The following is a 16123-nucleotide window of genomic DNA, read 5'->3' on the forward strand; positions in this document are numbered from 1 at the left end:
ATAATAATAATAATAATAATAATAATAAGAGTGGTGCTATATGGTACGAGCAATATAAGGCACGAGAGCGACGACAGTGATATATTTCCTTAGGTCGATGTGCAACTCCAAAAATATCCCCATCATTATTATATTATTCCAGAAATAACCCCACCCATCATCTCCTCTCACCTCACCACACAGGTCCATCACCAACATGTCTGCTTCACGCCCAACTGAGTGACACAGGCACAGGTACCCCGACACCACCGTGCCTTCGAATATTCCTCTTCCCCAACCCCTCAATCGATCGAGTGAGATTTCAATTCTTCTACTTACAGTTACAACTTCTGAAATCATTTGTTGAATGAATGAAGAATGGAACTCAATTATGCAGTGGATCTATATGGGTTCTTCCTCTACGTCACCCTCCTTCTCTCCACTTTCTTACCGCAAAGCCGGAAAACACCGCCGCATACACCTTCCCTTACAGATCTGGAGGCTTGCGCCGCAGCCTCCCCAGCTACCATGCCTGTAGCGCATATGGTGGCTTCTCCAAGGCTTGCTCTGTTATTTTTCAGAACATTGGAAGATGATTAATGGCGGTGCGCCAGAGGGTTTGGCGGAATTGATGTCGGACGCACTGACGCAGAGGGACGTGAGGTTTGCCACGCACGACGGAGACAAGTGCTTGCTCGCACATCCACAGGAAACATGGAGATGCCGCAGTGTAGAAGGCAGATTGTAGATGCAGCAGAAAACATGGAGTTTCTAGCGATATGTAGCACCAAATCAATGTTTTATTTTTATTTTGAAATTGATTTTTTTGAAATAAAAAATACTCGTGCCTGGTTGTGCGGTCGTGCTTCTAAATCTCGTGCACTTTAGCATTTTCCTAATAATAATAATAATAATAGTAGTAGTAGTAGTAGTAGTAGTAGGAGGGCTAGCAATACTTATTTAATTTTAACATTTTCTCATTCATTAGTTGAAATTCATATGAGTTTCATTAAATTAGGAAGGTTCCATTTTTTTTTGGTAAATTCCACATGAATCTCAAATAATATAATCAATGAAAAAATATTGAAAAGAGAGTGTTAAAACAAGGCTTTACTAGCATTCCGCATACAATTCAAAAGATAAATGGTTCCTTGTTGTCTCAATTCAAATTTTTTTATCTCACTAATAAATTTCAAATCATGACATGCATATGTGACAAATTTACTAACAATTCTAACAACTAGTTGGTGAGATGAAGGGTGCCGGAGGAGGGATTAATTTACTAACATTTCTAACAACTAACATTTGCCTATAAAAAAAAATATGTGACAAATTTCACATGTATAGCTAACATTTATTAACTAAAAAAACGGAACCTATATCTCATTCCTCTTTTCCTTTAGGTTTTGATTTTAAAGCAACCCCACTTTTTTTTGGTGCGACCCCAAAATTTTGAAAAACCTCAAAATACCACTAATTACCAAAAAAAAATAACAAAATCTAACGCCCCCCCGCCCCCCACCATAACTCTCTTACACAGTTGATTTTTTAGTTATCGCACTTTGAAACTATGGTATGCATTATGTGACATTGATATCAAATTTATTTAGTGGACCTATTGATATCAAATTTATTTAGTGGACCTAAGTGCGGTTTGTGTTTTTAAGGTAATTTCCATACCACATTTATAAGTTAGGTTTTGCATTTTTTTATTACTGCCCAACGGGAAGAACTAACCCCCATCCGGATCTTGTTAGCTCAAACATGACCTTGCCTCATGTGAAAGATGCATGTGTTAGAATCTTTTTTTTTGTTCAAAGTGTTTGGGCTCTATCCTGATGTTTCACTTGCAATGCCCAGTGTTATATTGATTGAAACTGACCACAACGACGTTCAGGCCCACAAACAAAACACTGGACATTGCAAGTGAAACATCAGGATAAGAGCCCAATTGTTTGTGAGAGACACCTAATCACTTCTAAAACTATGTGACCCAATGTTGAGCAAAGAAAAAAAACTATGTGACCAAAAAAAACCAAGACCAGGTAGAAAACAGTTGGATGGAAGAAAAACTTCAACAAAATTATCTATAAAATAGTGGCAAAGGCTAGGGTGCATAAGCCTTACAAGTGGTGTATGGTTGCATCACCTACATTTGACAAATTTACCTTTAAATTGTTTTCAATTTACAACTTATGCCATCTCCTTCCTTCCCCTTCTCCAAGCATCTGAAGTTGGACACCAACAGATTCTTACGTTCTTTCTTTTTTTTGAAATGCCAAATTATATAAATTAGAATAGAGGGGTACAAGGGGTATGTATACAAGTAAAGAGAAAAAAATTGGAACCAGAAAAGCAAACAGAACAGAGTGAGGACGAGGTACATAAAAGCCTCCACACTCATGCACCCACGAGGAACCACCCCTCACTCTGAAAAAACTCCCAGGCTCAGCAGCTACTAGCAGAGAAAGATCACTGCACGGAGACCAAGAGAAGAAGATCTGCACAAATCAAGAATAGCAATTGATTGTGGTGGTAAACAAGTGCGTATGGGATTGTGAAAAATTTCCATCTGTGGAAAATGTGGGTGTAACCAGAAAAATGAGAAGGTGGCGAATCATAACCAAATGAAACATAGTACTTGTTGTTCCTACTCAAATTCATTGCTTCTTCACAATAGACATTTTGATTTATGTTTTCATTGTTAGTGAGATAATTTTTCTGAAACTGGACTTCAGAGGTGGTGCTTCTAAACTTCCTATTAATACATGAAAATTCAATTTTACCTTATATGTAATGATTTTGTTCATCGATCAATTTCTGGAGATGCATCTTAGGGATTCTCGGTTTTTCGTTGATGTATTGGTGTGGGCTTGGTTCATGTGGTTTAGTTTTCTGGTTAAGTGTCATGTGTAGCAGGGAGAAAGTGGGCAAAGTGTTCCAGAAGAAGAGAATGAAAGAATTAGGATTGAAGGGCATCTCAGTAATTTTGTTCATTTGATCTCAGCCATCCAATATTTTAATATTATATCAATGGTTAAAAACCTGTCATGTACTAATACAAGACCTAACAACTGTTGTACCGTAGCCTTTGCCTAAAATAGTATTGTTATGAAGGGTTAACAACACTTATTCTAACACTCTCCATTAGATTCATTGAAATTCATTTTAGGTCTCATTGAAAGTGAGACTTACATAATAGATGTCACATGAATTTTAATGAATGTTGAAAATAGAGTGTAAAAGTAAATGTTGCTAGCATTTTATTAGATTGCACTTGCAAATTTGTATTGTGTCAACACATAGTTTAATAAATCGTTGTTATAACATGACTTAGGACCTATATATCTTTTTTGGAATGAAACTATCTATATCCAATATTAAAGTGAAATATTATTTTTTTATATAAGCAATGGAATAAATATAAATTGAAATGAAGCACAAGGGTGTCTCAACCCAATACAAGAAGAGAAAGAGAAGAAAATGTTACAAAGACAAAGGTCTGGAAAAACGACAAGAAAAGGAAACCCACCCCCACCCCCTCCATGGAAGAAATATCAAAGCATAAGGCCTCATTAAAACCTTACTAGGAAAAACCCCTTTGGAAAAACCTAGTAAGGAAAAAGAGTAACCCTTAGATGAAAATGATACTTGGTATAAGAATACAGAGCAAATTAACATAACCCCACAAACTAAAGCCCCACATGTCAGCTTGAAATAATACATCAGAAACTCAATCTGCACAATGCTCCTACAGCCGATTACATGGCATCCACAGAAGCCTTAATTCCAACAAAGCAAAGCCACAAGACAATATTAAAGTGAAATGTTGTGTTTGTCACTCTAAATATATTAAGAAAGACACAAAATTTAACAGAGAATATGAGAATCAAAATTTCTATATGAGTGGATCGTGAACCATCTTTTTTTCTGATGGAGCCTAGAATGAGCTAGAAAATACTGACCAAACCATGAATTGTCATAGCAGACAATGAGGTAAGGTTACTGTGAGCATTGATAATTACTCATAATTAGAAGTCAAATTTTATGTTCCAATTCAACGAACATGCTACAAAACAAACTCAACATCAACAAAACAATTAATGTGAATCTGTCCCACCCACTTTATCTACAGGTTTCTTTTATGCAATGCGCTGTGCTAGCTGTGGTAAAGTTTGGTGTGGAAACTTTGGATGGAACATATTCACTTCCCTTTCCCTCTCTTTTCATATAACATGAACAATATGGAATGAAACTGACTAATGTCCAGCTTGGGGAATAGTTAAAAGGTGCTTTCTCCGAACTTGAACTATTTTATTAAGCTTTCATTAAAATAATGATGAGAATAATACACTTTGATAAAGTAAAGATGGGTTGAATAGGTCTAGAAATTTGACATTTTGAAAATTTGAGAAATTAGTAAGAAATCTAGCTGAATTTGTGTTAGTTCCTAATATAGATATACATGTCAAATTATTACATAAGAAATGTGGAGATAATTAACATTAGTAATGGTCTGATTAATTAGTATTATATTGTTATCTCCAAGAATAGTCCAAATGTCACATATCTGGCTACTTGTATATGAAACTAATACATGTTTTATTTTATTTTTTAAGTAAAGTATTGAGTTCGTGTGTCTTGTAAATGAAAAAAAAAAACAAAAAATCTAATAAGAAAATTATTCTATTATGATGTGGATGTTTTATGCTCAAAATAATTGTGTGAAACTTATGTTAGAAAAAAAAAACTAAAATGATGCTCGGACATTCACTTTTAGCCGACACACTTCCAACATATTGTTTAGTAGTAATTTTTAATAGCCGCTAAAAACCACAAGAAAAGTGTGTCGATTATATGTATAACAAAAAAGTGCATTTCATAGTCATTACTGAGAAATACTACCTTGTATGAAACGATTATACTATAAGGTAAAGGTTTCCATGAAGGTATATTATTTTATTAAATGAAAATTATATATTCAGAGGTGCACTAGCCGTTATGCAATTGCAATTTTGGCCTACGTAATAGGAGAAAACAAAACATCCTTAGGTAACGTCTAAGCTAGAAGACATGAGTACCACGGGGACCACTTGATTGATCCCTTTTGGAGTCACCATAAAATTAAGGAACAAATAATCTAATAATTGCAATTTGTTTTTTCACTTTCTTTTTCAACTTACTGCAATTAGGAAAATGATGATAATTAATACAAGAAAAACACATAACATGTAAAACTAATCCTGAATTATAATGTCAATATGTTATCAAACTTATATAAACAAAGGTGATTTAAAAAAAAAAGATAAACAAAGGTGAAGGATTTGTAACACGTAACGTTTATATATATATATATATATATATATATATATATATGAGGATGTATCATATGAGAAAGATGTTCTTATGTGAGGACATGAAAATAAATCATGACCGTTAGATCTAATTATGAACGGTCCAGATTAAAACATTAAGTCATGTGAGTTTTTAAGAAAGTCACATGACTTTTTTAAGTGGTCATGTGAGCATTAAATTGTTTTAATCTTGACCGTTCATGATATTATCTAACAGTCATGATTTATTCTCATGTTACCACATAAGAACACCTTTCTCATATGATACATCTCTTGGTCGTCCAAAAGGTAGTAAAAATAAACCAATTCCTTTGCCTGCAGATTTTTTAGAGCCAGTACAGGGGGAAGATGGAGTGACGACTCGGGCTCAGAGAACTTGGTTGCTTGGTCAGCGTTTGGGATTGAAACCGAGAGGATCAGAAGCGTTGATGCTTCGTGGTTTAGAAGCTCAAATCCGTCAAAACCATCCCCACCTGAAGTAATTTGCCAGGACCTTGGTTTCTTGGTGTGACCGCGCGCGGGCTAGGAGGTTCATTACGTAGGGAAGTCGTGAAATAAGCAAGTTTTGAAATGTTTGTGTGTTTTTATTTGTTTTTGAGTGGTGTGTGGACAGGAGCATTGTGCATTGTGGATTTGGAGGGCTTTTGTTTTGTAGCTGAATTTTAGTGGTGGTGTGGGTTCAAAGAGCTTGGTAATTTTTCCTATCATGAAGAAAGAGTGTGGGATGCTATGTTGCAATGACTCTTCAATTAAAACATATCAGCTAGTGAACTGTTTAAGTGTGAATCATGTGCTGAGGGAATGCAATGGGGTTGCGGATACTCTAGCAAAAAGTGACAGGGATGGTAGTGTAGTGGCATGGCAAGTGTGTGATGAAGGGGCACCTTTTACTATTACTGGAGGGTTATAGTTTCTTGTCAAATGTCAACTGGCAGGGTGTGCATTAATCTTTTGGTTTTCTCCTTTTTGTTGGTGATGACAGTATCTGAATGTTGCCTGGTGTGGAGTTTATTTGGAGGAGTACTGTGTTTTTAATTTGGTACTGGATTCGGTTATGTAATGGTATTGACTTTATCTATGGCAAGAGAGTGATTTCTCATGTGGGTGTCGGATGCATATTGGACTGGTTTATTGAGTCTGTGACTGATCACAAGTGTGTGGATTATTGTTTCTTTTCAATATCAATTGTGCAGATAGGAAGTCATGGACGAGTAGCACATGCTTGGAGTGTGTTGACATTTATCTTGGAAGTAAGTGGAAGAATACATTGCAGATGCTATTTGAAGGAGATATATTGAGGGAAGTTGCAATTTCAAGTGGTAGTTGAATATGTATTTTCATTTCAAATGTACTGGGTTGGTTTTGACTTTAGTCATTTCATTTAGTATCATGTTTTGTACTTCTGGGAAGGAGAAGGGTTTGTAATGGGTTTTTTTGGCCTTTTTGAAATTTGGGTACTCTTTTTCCTTCACTAGGGTTTTTCCCATTGAGTTTCCCTAGTAAGATTTTGATGAGGCTCAATCTCAAAGTTCATTATGTGGCCAGGGTGAGGGTTGTGTGTTTTGTTTTTTAGATATGGGTTAAGACTTGTTTTCTTCTCTTAGTTGTGTTTTCAAGCACTTTTATTAATATATCAGTTTCAGTTTTCAAAAAAAAAATAATGATAATAACTAGAAGAATATGTTGGACTTGTAAGGGCTACATCTGCATAAATAGAGTTTTGAGTTCAGTTGAAGTATTTTTTTTAGAATCAAAATGAGTATATATATATATATATATATATATATAAAAGGAAGAATTCTTCAGTACATGAAATAGAAGAGCTCAAGATATTTGACGACGCGGGGTTGATGTTGATGGCGCGGGGTTGATGTTGATGATGAGTGTCCTTTTTACCGCCAGAATCTGGAGCTTCTTCACCATGTTCTCCTCTTCTGCCCGGTGGTTAAAGCTTGGTGGTTTGCCTCTCCCCTCGGTCTTCACCTTGATGAGGAGTGTGACTTTCACGATCTTGTTGCTCGGTTCTCTTAGACGTTGGATGAAGACAGCTTTGCTTATTTCTTGACTCTCGTATACTGCATCTGGGAGTGCAGAAACAGATTGGTTTTCCAAGGCATTCAACCATCGTGTGCTCACCTTCTGGATCGTGCGGTTCACTTGCAAGCACCGGTAGCTGCTCGTCACGCACCGCCCATGGCTGAGCACCCTTCCTCTTGGAGCTGTCCCGCGGTGGACATCATTAAACTGAACTTTGACGCATCTCTCAAGCCGTCTCAGGACGCGGGATTGGGAATGGTCGCGAGGAATTTTCAAGGCGCGGTTATGGCAGCGGCAGCTCATATCCGGTTCCAGCCTCTTCTCCTTTGGTGGCGGAGGCTATTGCTTCCTGGTGGACGCTATCTCTCGCTCATGATCTGTGCTTTCGCTCGGTGATTTTTGAGACCGATTGTTTGGCTCTGTATGAAGCCTGAATCGGAAACAGTGGGGTTCTACCTATCTTTTTTCTATTCTTAAGGATTGTAAAGACTTGTCTTTATCGTTTTCCATGTTTTCTTTATCTTTTGTGACAGGGGAGGTAGTCGTGTTGCTGATTACCTCGTCAAAAACGCTTCTTAATTTTTTGGTGTTGTTTGGATAAAGGAAGTCCCGGATGGGGCAATCCCTCTTGTTGCTTCTGATGTACTGGCCCCTGGCCCTATTTGATCTTTAATATATTTGCATCTTTTAAAAAAAAAAGATACATTAAAATATAATGATACTGAAACTAGAAAGAAGAATTGTCTTTGCATTTCACTATTACTAGCTTATGTTATTCAGAAAATTATTCACATAAAGATTTTTCACATTTAGGTTTGGAACATAGATAAGAAACTGTTGTGTAATGTGTACATGGACATACACAAGAAACTATTGTGTGATGTGTACATTGTTTTATTTTTTGAGAAATAAAGATATTATATTGATTGAAATAAGAAGTGGGGTCTAAATACCCTTACAGACATGAAGCGAAACAGAGAAAACAAAACAAGGACAAACCTAAAGATTAAAAAGAAGACTAAAATGCTAGGCCAAGAAATGACTATACAAAGAAAATAAAAGAAACTACTAATACCAAAGCTGGCAAGTAAAAAAAAACGTGACTCCAAGAAGACCAGGGAAGCTGTTAAAAAAACAACATACATATCTTAGAAAGCCTCTGACGAGTTAATCAATGCCAAGATTGTTGGAAGTTCGTACAAGGCACGAGCAGTAGGTGGTCGAGTAACTCACTTCTCATGTTGATTAGGTGGAGGGCCAAATGCAACACGTCCAAGACCGCTCCCCAAGGCATTTCCAACTGCTACAACTAATGCTACAGAAATAAAAAGAATAATTTAAACCCAAAATCCATATATAACAAATGGAACAGTCATGCCCCTGACGTACCAAATTGTGCTAGTTTTGCTAAGGTAAATGTCAATGTATAAGTCCTAGGACCACGACCACTCTGAGCAAGAACTACAAGAGGGGCATAGTTAATTGCATCATCAAAGACATTGCAAGATCAGTCAGCAGCAGAATAATTTAAACCCCTACTTTTCTACTTGTTGAAACTCAAGACCAACATTAAAAACTAGTACAAGCACTTTTAGAAGATATATTGTAAGACAAGACATATCAAATTGTTGAATTTGTGAAATCACCACATTGCTTGATCAGGCAATGCAATTACTTCTCACATCACACCCAAAATTAAACACTCCTAACCCTAACCCTAACAATAACATGGAACCAATTCAAAAACATTGCGATGCATTTCTTCTTCTCAAAATTGCTTGATTCACATGAAATAATCATAAATTGCGGTTCCGGATTAGTTTAGATTCCTCAACCTTCCGCGTGATCGCAGTTTCGACCGCACCGACATGATAAATAAACAAAATAAAATAAGGAAGAGATGGATGGAGGAGCTAACCACCGGAAACACCACGTCGAGACATGTTCATGGCGGCACGGAATAGGTTGTTGCCACCACGACGAATGTTGGGTAAGCTTGAAAATCAAAATAATTATTTAAAATATGAACTAATTCTTCAACTAATCATACAAAATGCTTACGCTCAAGAAAAGATATGTAGTCCAAAATAATTGTATCTTGAGTATCTTCATGTTGCCCTGGCTTCATTAGGAAAGAACTTTCAGGTTGTATTCAGTTCTCTAAATCAAGCCCACAAAAGAAAAGAGGTTTTCTAGTAGTTTTGAATTTTGAAAGCGTCTGCAGATTGTATTCTATTAAATCTTTGTAGTTATTCCAATCACGATACACAATATTAAAAAAAAAGCATATTGTGAGGCTATTCTAGTGCTTTGACCACACATATTTTATGGCTCGTTTGTGATCCAGAAACTTTATCAGCATAACACAATCAACAAAAGTAAGAAAATTGTTGCTAATAAGAGATGGAAGAAGAAGTTCATTCAATCACGCAACAGTATTTCAATGACACCATAAATCAGATTACCGGTTCATTTGTATCAATGCTTTCATAGAATCTAACAAAGATTTGCAAGTTATCATCTATGCTAGGCCTTACAAAATCCTCACACCCTTTTGGTTTTGCGGACCAAATCTAGTAAGTAAACAAACACTGAAAGATAAATTATGTTTAAGTTGTTAAAAAAACAACATACATATCTTAGAAAGCCTCCGACGAGTTAATCGCTGCCAAGACTGTTGGAAGTTCGTACAAGGCACGAGCAGTAGGTGGTCGAGTAACTCATTTCTCATGTTGATTAGGTGGAGGGCCAAATGCAGCACGTCCAAGACCGCTCCCCAAGGCATTTCCAACTGCTACAACTAATGCTACAGAAATAAAAAGAATAATTTAAACCCAAAATCCATATATAACAAATGGAACAGTCATGCCCCTGACGTACCAAATTGTGCTAGTTCTGCTAGGGTAAATGTCAAGGTATAAGTCCTAGGACCACGACCACTCTGAGCAAGAACTACAAGAGGGGCATAGTTAATTGCATCATCAAAGACATTGCAAGATTAGTCAGCAGCAGCAGAATAACTAACTTTTACTCAAATGTGTTTGACCTAACTTTTACTTTTAAGGAGCTTTTAAGTTGAAAAAAAGTTGGGTCAAACGATACCTAAATTTGTATATTTATATATCATATTTTTTAAAAGGATTTATACATTATATTTAAGGTAGTAGATTGTCTAGCTTGACAAGTGTCTCGAGATTGTGCACGTCATACTAACCTTCATCCTCATTTGTCATGGAGTTGTTATTCCTTGATATTCTGATGTAATTTACACGATACCAAAGCCAAAAATACCTTATCAATTCAATTTCATGGTCTCACAATCCAATCTAATAAATTCACAATGTAGTGTTAGGGCTCTGCTTCAAATTGAAAGTGATAGAGAGAAAAGTTCAAGATTTCAATAAGTTTTCATTTAAAATTTTATATCTAGTCATTGAGGAAAATTTCAAATAAGAATAAGAATAAAATTACTATTGTATACTTGGGTATCATGTTGGGTTGGATGGATTTATTGGTGAATTTAATACTCGAATCGAACATGATTAGATTGGAAAGAAATCTATCTGATTGGACCTGTTAGAGATACTTTAAGCTTTATTTCAAGAAAAAAGACATTTGGACTTTCTTTGTGGTTATTTATTTTTAAAATTTTGATTCACAAATTACTACATACATATAATTGAATATAAACATATATAAATCACTTCACTCTTAGATTTACATGTTAGTTAGGATATATTTCACACATCTTTTAAATATAGATTTCGTTTGAATCAACTACTTGTTAAAATTTATTAATGGTTTTTACTAAAAAATGCACTGAGTAAAGTTTTAATAAGTACTTTTTAATTAGTTTGCACATCAGTAGATTATAACCTACCATCAACTTATAAATACAATTGCGTATCTACTTTATTACTGTTGTTCAATTATAATGTAACATGTGGTTGAAAATTGGGCAGTTGCATTACATTAATAAATTAAGTAAATGAGTGGTTGAATTTTTTATTGGCATAAGTAAGTTTTTTTCCCAAAACTAGTTAATTAATTAGTTTCTTTTATGACTTTGCTGGGACCAAAGTGTATTTCAAAAGGGACCATATAAGAAATGTGAGAAAAGTAGCTCCAATAATAAAGTGCAAATTTGATGGATTCAACCTATTCCAGCAGTGCCAGACAGCAAACACCTCCTTGTCTTTCGAGCATCCAATAAAGCTTCTCATTCATTCTCCCTATATATAAAGACTACCTCACACTGCCATTTTCTGTGTCCCAATTCCTTATAAGAATTCCATAGAATTAGAAGAATACCAAATCAAAGAGAGAAAAGAAAGAAGAAAAAAGGGGTGTTTTTCATTTGTTTTATTTTAATGGGGAAGAAGAGGAGCTTGTGGTTCAAGAAGGTGAAGAAGGAGATATGGCCATGGAGTTTCTCTGTGTTTCGCTGGAAACGGCTGAATCTTCAAACGACGATCATGGACACCGTAGTTTTCAAGATATTATCCGCAGCAGAGGCTGTGGTCCTTGTCTCCACACTCTGCTTCTTCTACCTTTGTTGTGGCTGCAACTTCTGAATTATAAGTCTCACCACACCACACTTCACATTTGATATATTCTTTCATTTTTCTTAAGTTAAACTAGCTAGCTTATTGTGAATTAGTTGTAATAATGAAACATTTAATTCCTTCTTATGTTACATAGATCTTATATTTTGCTTAAGATCAAGTTTGATTTTGCGGTTGTAAACTAATAAAGTACGTGCTTTAAATTGTGTGCATACCACGATTCCAAACACGCTATAAGTCATTTACCTGCTCAAATTTTCTTAACATGACTTACTAATTTGTCTATTTTCTTTGTAATTGTTTGGTGATTTTTTTACTAACAAAAGGGTTTCTTTGAATCATGAAATTTCTATGTTTGAATTAAGATTAAGATGATGATGATTCAACAAACTGGCTAAACTGAGCACCAAAATTGGCCATATATAATTGGATTTTATTAAAAATTTGGGCAGATGAACCAAAATTAATTACCTGTCTATTCATTATAATTTATACATTTGCAGAGAGTAAACGTTCATTCATAACAATGTCTAGATAAACATGATTATTTACTGATCTAAGAAGAAAACTCTTGGCTTCTTTAAATATATAATTTAATATTTGAAGGACTCCAGGAATAGAAAAAAATATTCTAAACGTTAGGAATTGATGTGTATTGAAAAAGACCTTTAAAAGGAATATTTGCTTTATACTTCAAGAAACTAATTTCTTAATTATTTTTTTTCTTGACCAAGGTATCCCACAATTGACAGCCGTGAGACTAATCTTTCGCTCCACGGCCAGTGCATTAAGTAGTAGGGGGCTGACCAATGAGTTTTTTCTAGGCTTAATTGCACTTTTGCTCCCTGATCTTTCACCTTTGTGCGATTTACCTCCCTCATCTTTAAAATGAGCGAATTCCCTCCCTCTTCTATTAATATGTGCGATTTAGGCCCTTCCGTTAGTTAGCCGTCCAATTACTAACGGCGGTTGCTATTTTCACCCTCCCTTTTACTAACCACACCCCCATATCAGAAATAAAAATAAAAATAAAAATAAAAAAAGGAGGTAAATTGCACAAAGGTGAAAGATCAGGGGGCAAAAGTGCAATTAAGCTAAAAAATAAAAAAATAAATTAAATAAATTAAATACAATTAATAGAAAATAAAAAAAAAACTGAAAAAAAATATTTTTATAAAAATCAAAGAAAAAATAATAAAATAAATGAAATAAGTTAAATACAAATAATAGAAAATGAAAAAACATTTTTATAAAATAAAAAAAAAAGCTGAAAAAAATATTTTTATAAAAATCAAAGAAAAAATGTTTTTATAAATTCAAAGAAAATAAAATATTTTTTTTAATTGAAGATAGAAATTTAAAAATAAAATAAAAGAATAATTATTTTTAATTTAGTGTAGGTGGTGCAAATAGAAACAAATTCTTCTTTTATTTTATTTTTAAATTTCTATCTTCAATTAAAAAAAATATGTTATTTTCTTTGACTTTATAAAAACATTTTTTTCTTTGATTTTTATAAAAAAAAAATTCAGTTTTTTCTTTGATTTTATAAAAATATTTTTTCATTTTCTATTAATTGTATTTAACTTATTTCATTTATTTTATTATTTTTTCTTTGATTTTTATAAAAATATTTTTTCAGTTTTTTTTAATTTATAGTTTTTTTTATTTTCTATTAATTTTATTTAATTTATTTATTTTATTTTTTATTTTTTTATTTTTATTTCTGATAAGGGGGTGTGGTTAGTAAAAGGGGGGTGAAAATAGAAACCACCGTTAGCAATTGGACGGCTAACTAACGGAAGGGCCTAAATCACACATATTAATAGAAGAGGGAGGGAATTCGCTCATTTTAAAGATGAGGGAGGTAAATCGCACAAAGGTGAAAGATCAGGGAGCAAAAGTGCAATTAAGCCTTTTTTCTATTCGCAAGAGTTGCGATTCGAACCCTCAACCACTTGCTTAAAGGATGAAGTGTTGAACCACTACACCAACCCACTTAGTTAATTTTAATTATTGAATGAGAGATATTATAAAAGTGCATTTAATTTGGGTCTTCTTTTCTTCTAATTTAAATTGCAAAAACATTTCTTCCCCTTACTGGTTCAAATTGAGAAATGGCTTTTTTTGAACTTAAATTGAGAAATGGCTGGAAAGTCTTGAATAATTTATTTAAGAAGTTTAATTAGGGCCCAAGTGTCAGAAAGATTCAAAGAACGGACGTGGTGATATGTAAATAGATTCCACTTTTACTTAAAATAAAAGATATATAACCCTCTTTTAGTATTTTTTATGGGTAAATGTTAGTTGTTAATAAATTAGTATAAATCATCTTTTTTCAGAGTTTAAATTTGATCCTTTACCTTTAATTACCTTTACCTCAACCATGTGAGTTACCCCTCCCGTGACATTAAAGTTTAAATGACTAGATATCAAAGTGCATTAAAATTAAATTCAAATTATAAAAATTGTTATTAAGTAATCATGTAAAGACAAGTGCCAACGAGACTTTGTTGACCATATCAACCATAACCGTTGGTCCAATTTAACAAATTTTATTAGATGATGACAAGTATATAAAAAAGTACAACTTTTTCCTAGCTTTTACTTTATTTTAAAAAGAGATATTTCTACTTTTTTTTAGAAAAGGGAAAGAAATTGTTGTGTCATGTGATTTTACAATTAGGGATCACAAATAAATTTAAATCCAATCAGCTAATATAAAAATTTATCTAACATAGAAATATTTATAATCAGTAAAATGAACCTAGATTTGAACTTGAGTAATAAGATATGAAAAAGTTGAGAATAATGGAGTTTTAAAAATTACTCATCGAAAAACTTATGTTAAATCATTTTAGTCTGGCGGGCTAGTAATATTTAAGACAAGTGAGATCGTTGGTCTATTGAGAATAATGATACTTTAACTTAAACTTTTTCATGACCCATTTAGACAATTGTATTTATCGTTGGGCTAATTAGGAATTGTGTTTATCATCCCATCCACCCCAAATCACACCTCCCTACTTTCAAAAAAATTTGAAACTATACCCTCACTCCCTCTTTCCCCCTCGCTCCCTTATCATCTCCTCACTCTTTGTCTCTCTCTGTCTCTCAACACCCATCATCATCTGTGATGACTGATGACGGTCTAATTTCATGATCCATGTGTATCTTCACTAGTTTTCCCCGAATTTAATTATGCATGAAGAAATTGTCACCAAAAAAGGGAAGTAACTTCAAAATGGTTGAGGGATAGATGGAGTCACCACACTCAAGAGTGATTAGTCTTGTGGCTTCTTGTGGGTTGCTAGAGAAATACAAAATTGGAGCTTATATAGCCCCTCTGGAGTGGAGTGAAAGCCACAAATTAGTACTAGTATGGGTCAAAGTCCAAGTGGCTCAATTCCTTTTCTATCTTTCTCAAACTTAATATTTTAACCTATTGGACCCTCATGTATTGGCCAAAATACAAGCCATAAAGCCCAATATAAAATCCTAGCTTATTCCTAGACAAAGACTAGGGGTGGAAATAAGACAGGCCGCCCAACAGGGGCTTGTGGTTTGGCTCGTCAGAGGCTTGCCTTGACTTGCCTCGTTTATTAAAAAAGCTGGGCTTAAGCTTTTTAAAAGGCTTAATTAACTAAAAAGGACAAGTTCAAGCTATCATAAAAGCCTATTTGGCTTCATAGGCCTGCTTGTTATGGATTTATTTGGGATTGAGACTTATTATTATTGGTTTTATTTATATATTTAAGACTTGAGACATATTATTATTAAATGATTTGTTTATGTTTAATTTTAATTTTTTTTGTTTTAAATAACCGAGATTTTGTTCTTTGAAATGCAATGATATATATGTTTTTTTTTATTTATTTTAAAAGGAATTGCAATTATATATAAAAAAGGCTTATTAGCTCGCCGGCCTATTAGCCCGTCAGTCTATCGACATTCTTTAGATGAAATTGTCTGACGTCTGTTAAATATGCTTTTAAGTAGGCTAGTAGGTCAAGCCAGACTTTATAATAAGCTAAGCTAAGCCTTAAAATTTGGCTTGTTGACATGCCACAGGGCAGACTTGGGCCATGAAAACACAATGCAGGTCAAGCTTGGGCCACGCAAAGTTTGGCTTGACTTATTTCCACCCCTAACAAAGACTCATATATAAGCCCAAAACAAGAATACAAA

The 16123-nt window shown here is 34.2% G+C and overlaps 1 protein-coding gene across 1 annotated transcript; it reads left to right on the forward strand.

Moving 5' to 3' along the window:
• The first annotated feature begins 11588 nt into the window (after window positions 1-11588).
• Window positions 11589-12147, forward strand: LOC130731540 (uncharacterized). Its single transcript, XM_057583840.1, has one exon. The coding sequence runs from the start codon at window positions 11741-11743 to the stop codon at window positions 11942-11944; it is 204 nt and encodes a 67-aa protein (XP_057439823.1). The 5' UTR covers window positions 11589-11740; the 3' UTR covers window positions 11945-12147.
• Window positions 12148-16123: the final 3976 nt, after the last annotated feature.

This window comes from Lotus japonicus, chromosome 1, assembly GCF_012489685.1.
Source record: "Lotus japonicus ecotype B-129 chromosome 1, LjGifu_v1.2".
NCBI lineage: Eukaryota > Viridiplantae > Streptophyta > Magnoliopsida > Fabales > Fabaceae > Lotus > Lotus japonicus.

Bases quoted from the DNA above. Each gene is read 5' to 3' on its own strand.
- LOC130731540 (XM_057583840.1), top strand. From the start codon at position 11,741: ATGGGGAAGAAGAGGAGCTTGTGGTTCAAGAAGGTGAAGAAGGAGATA.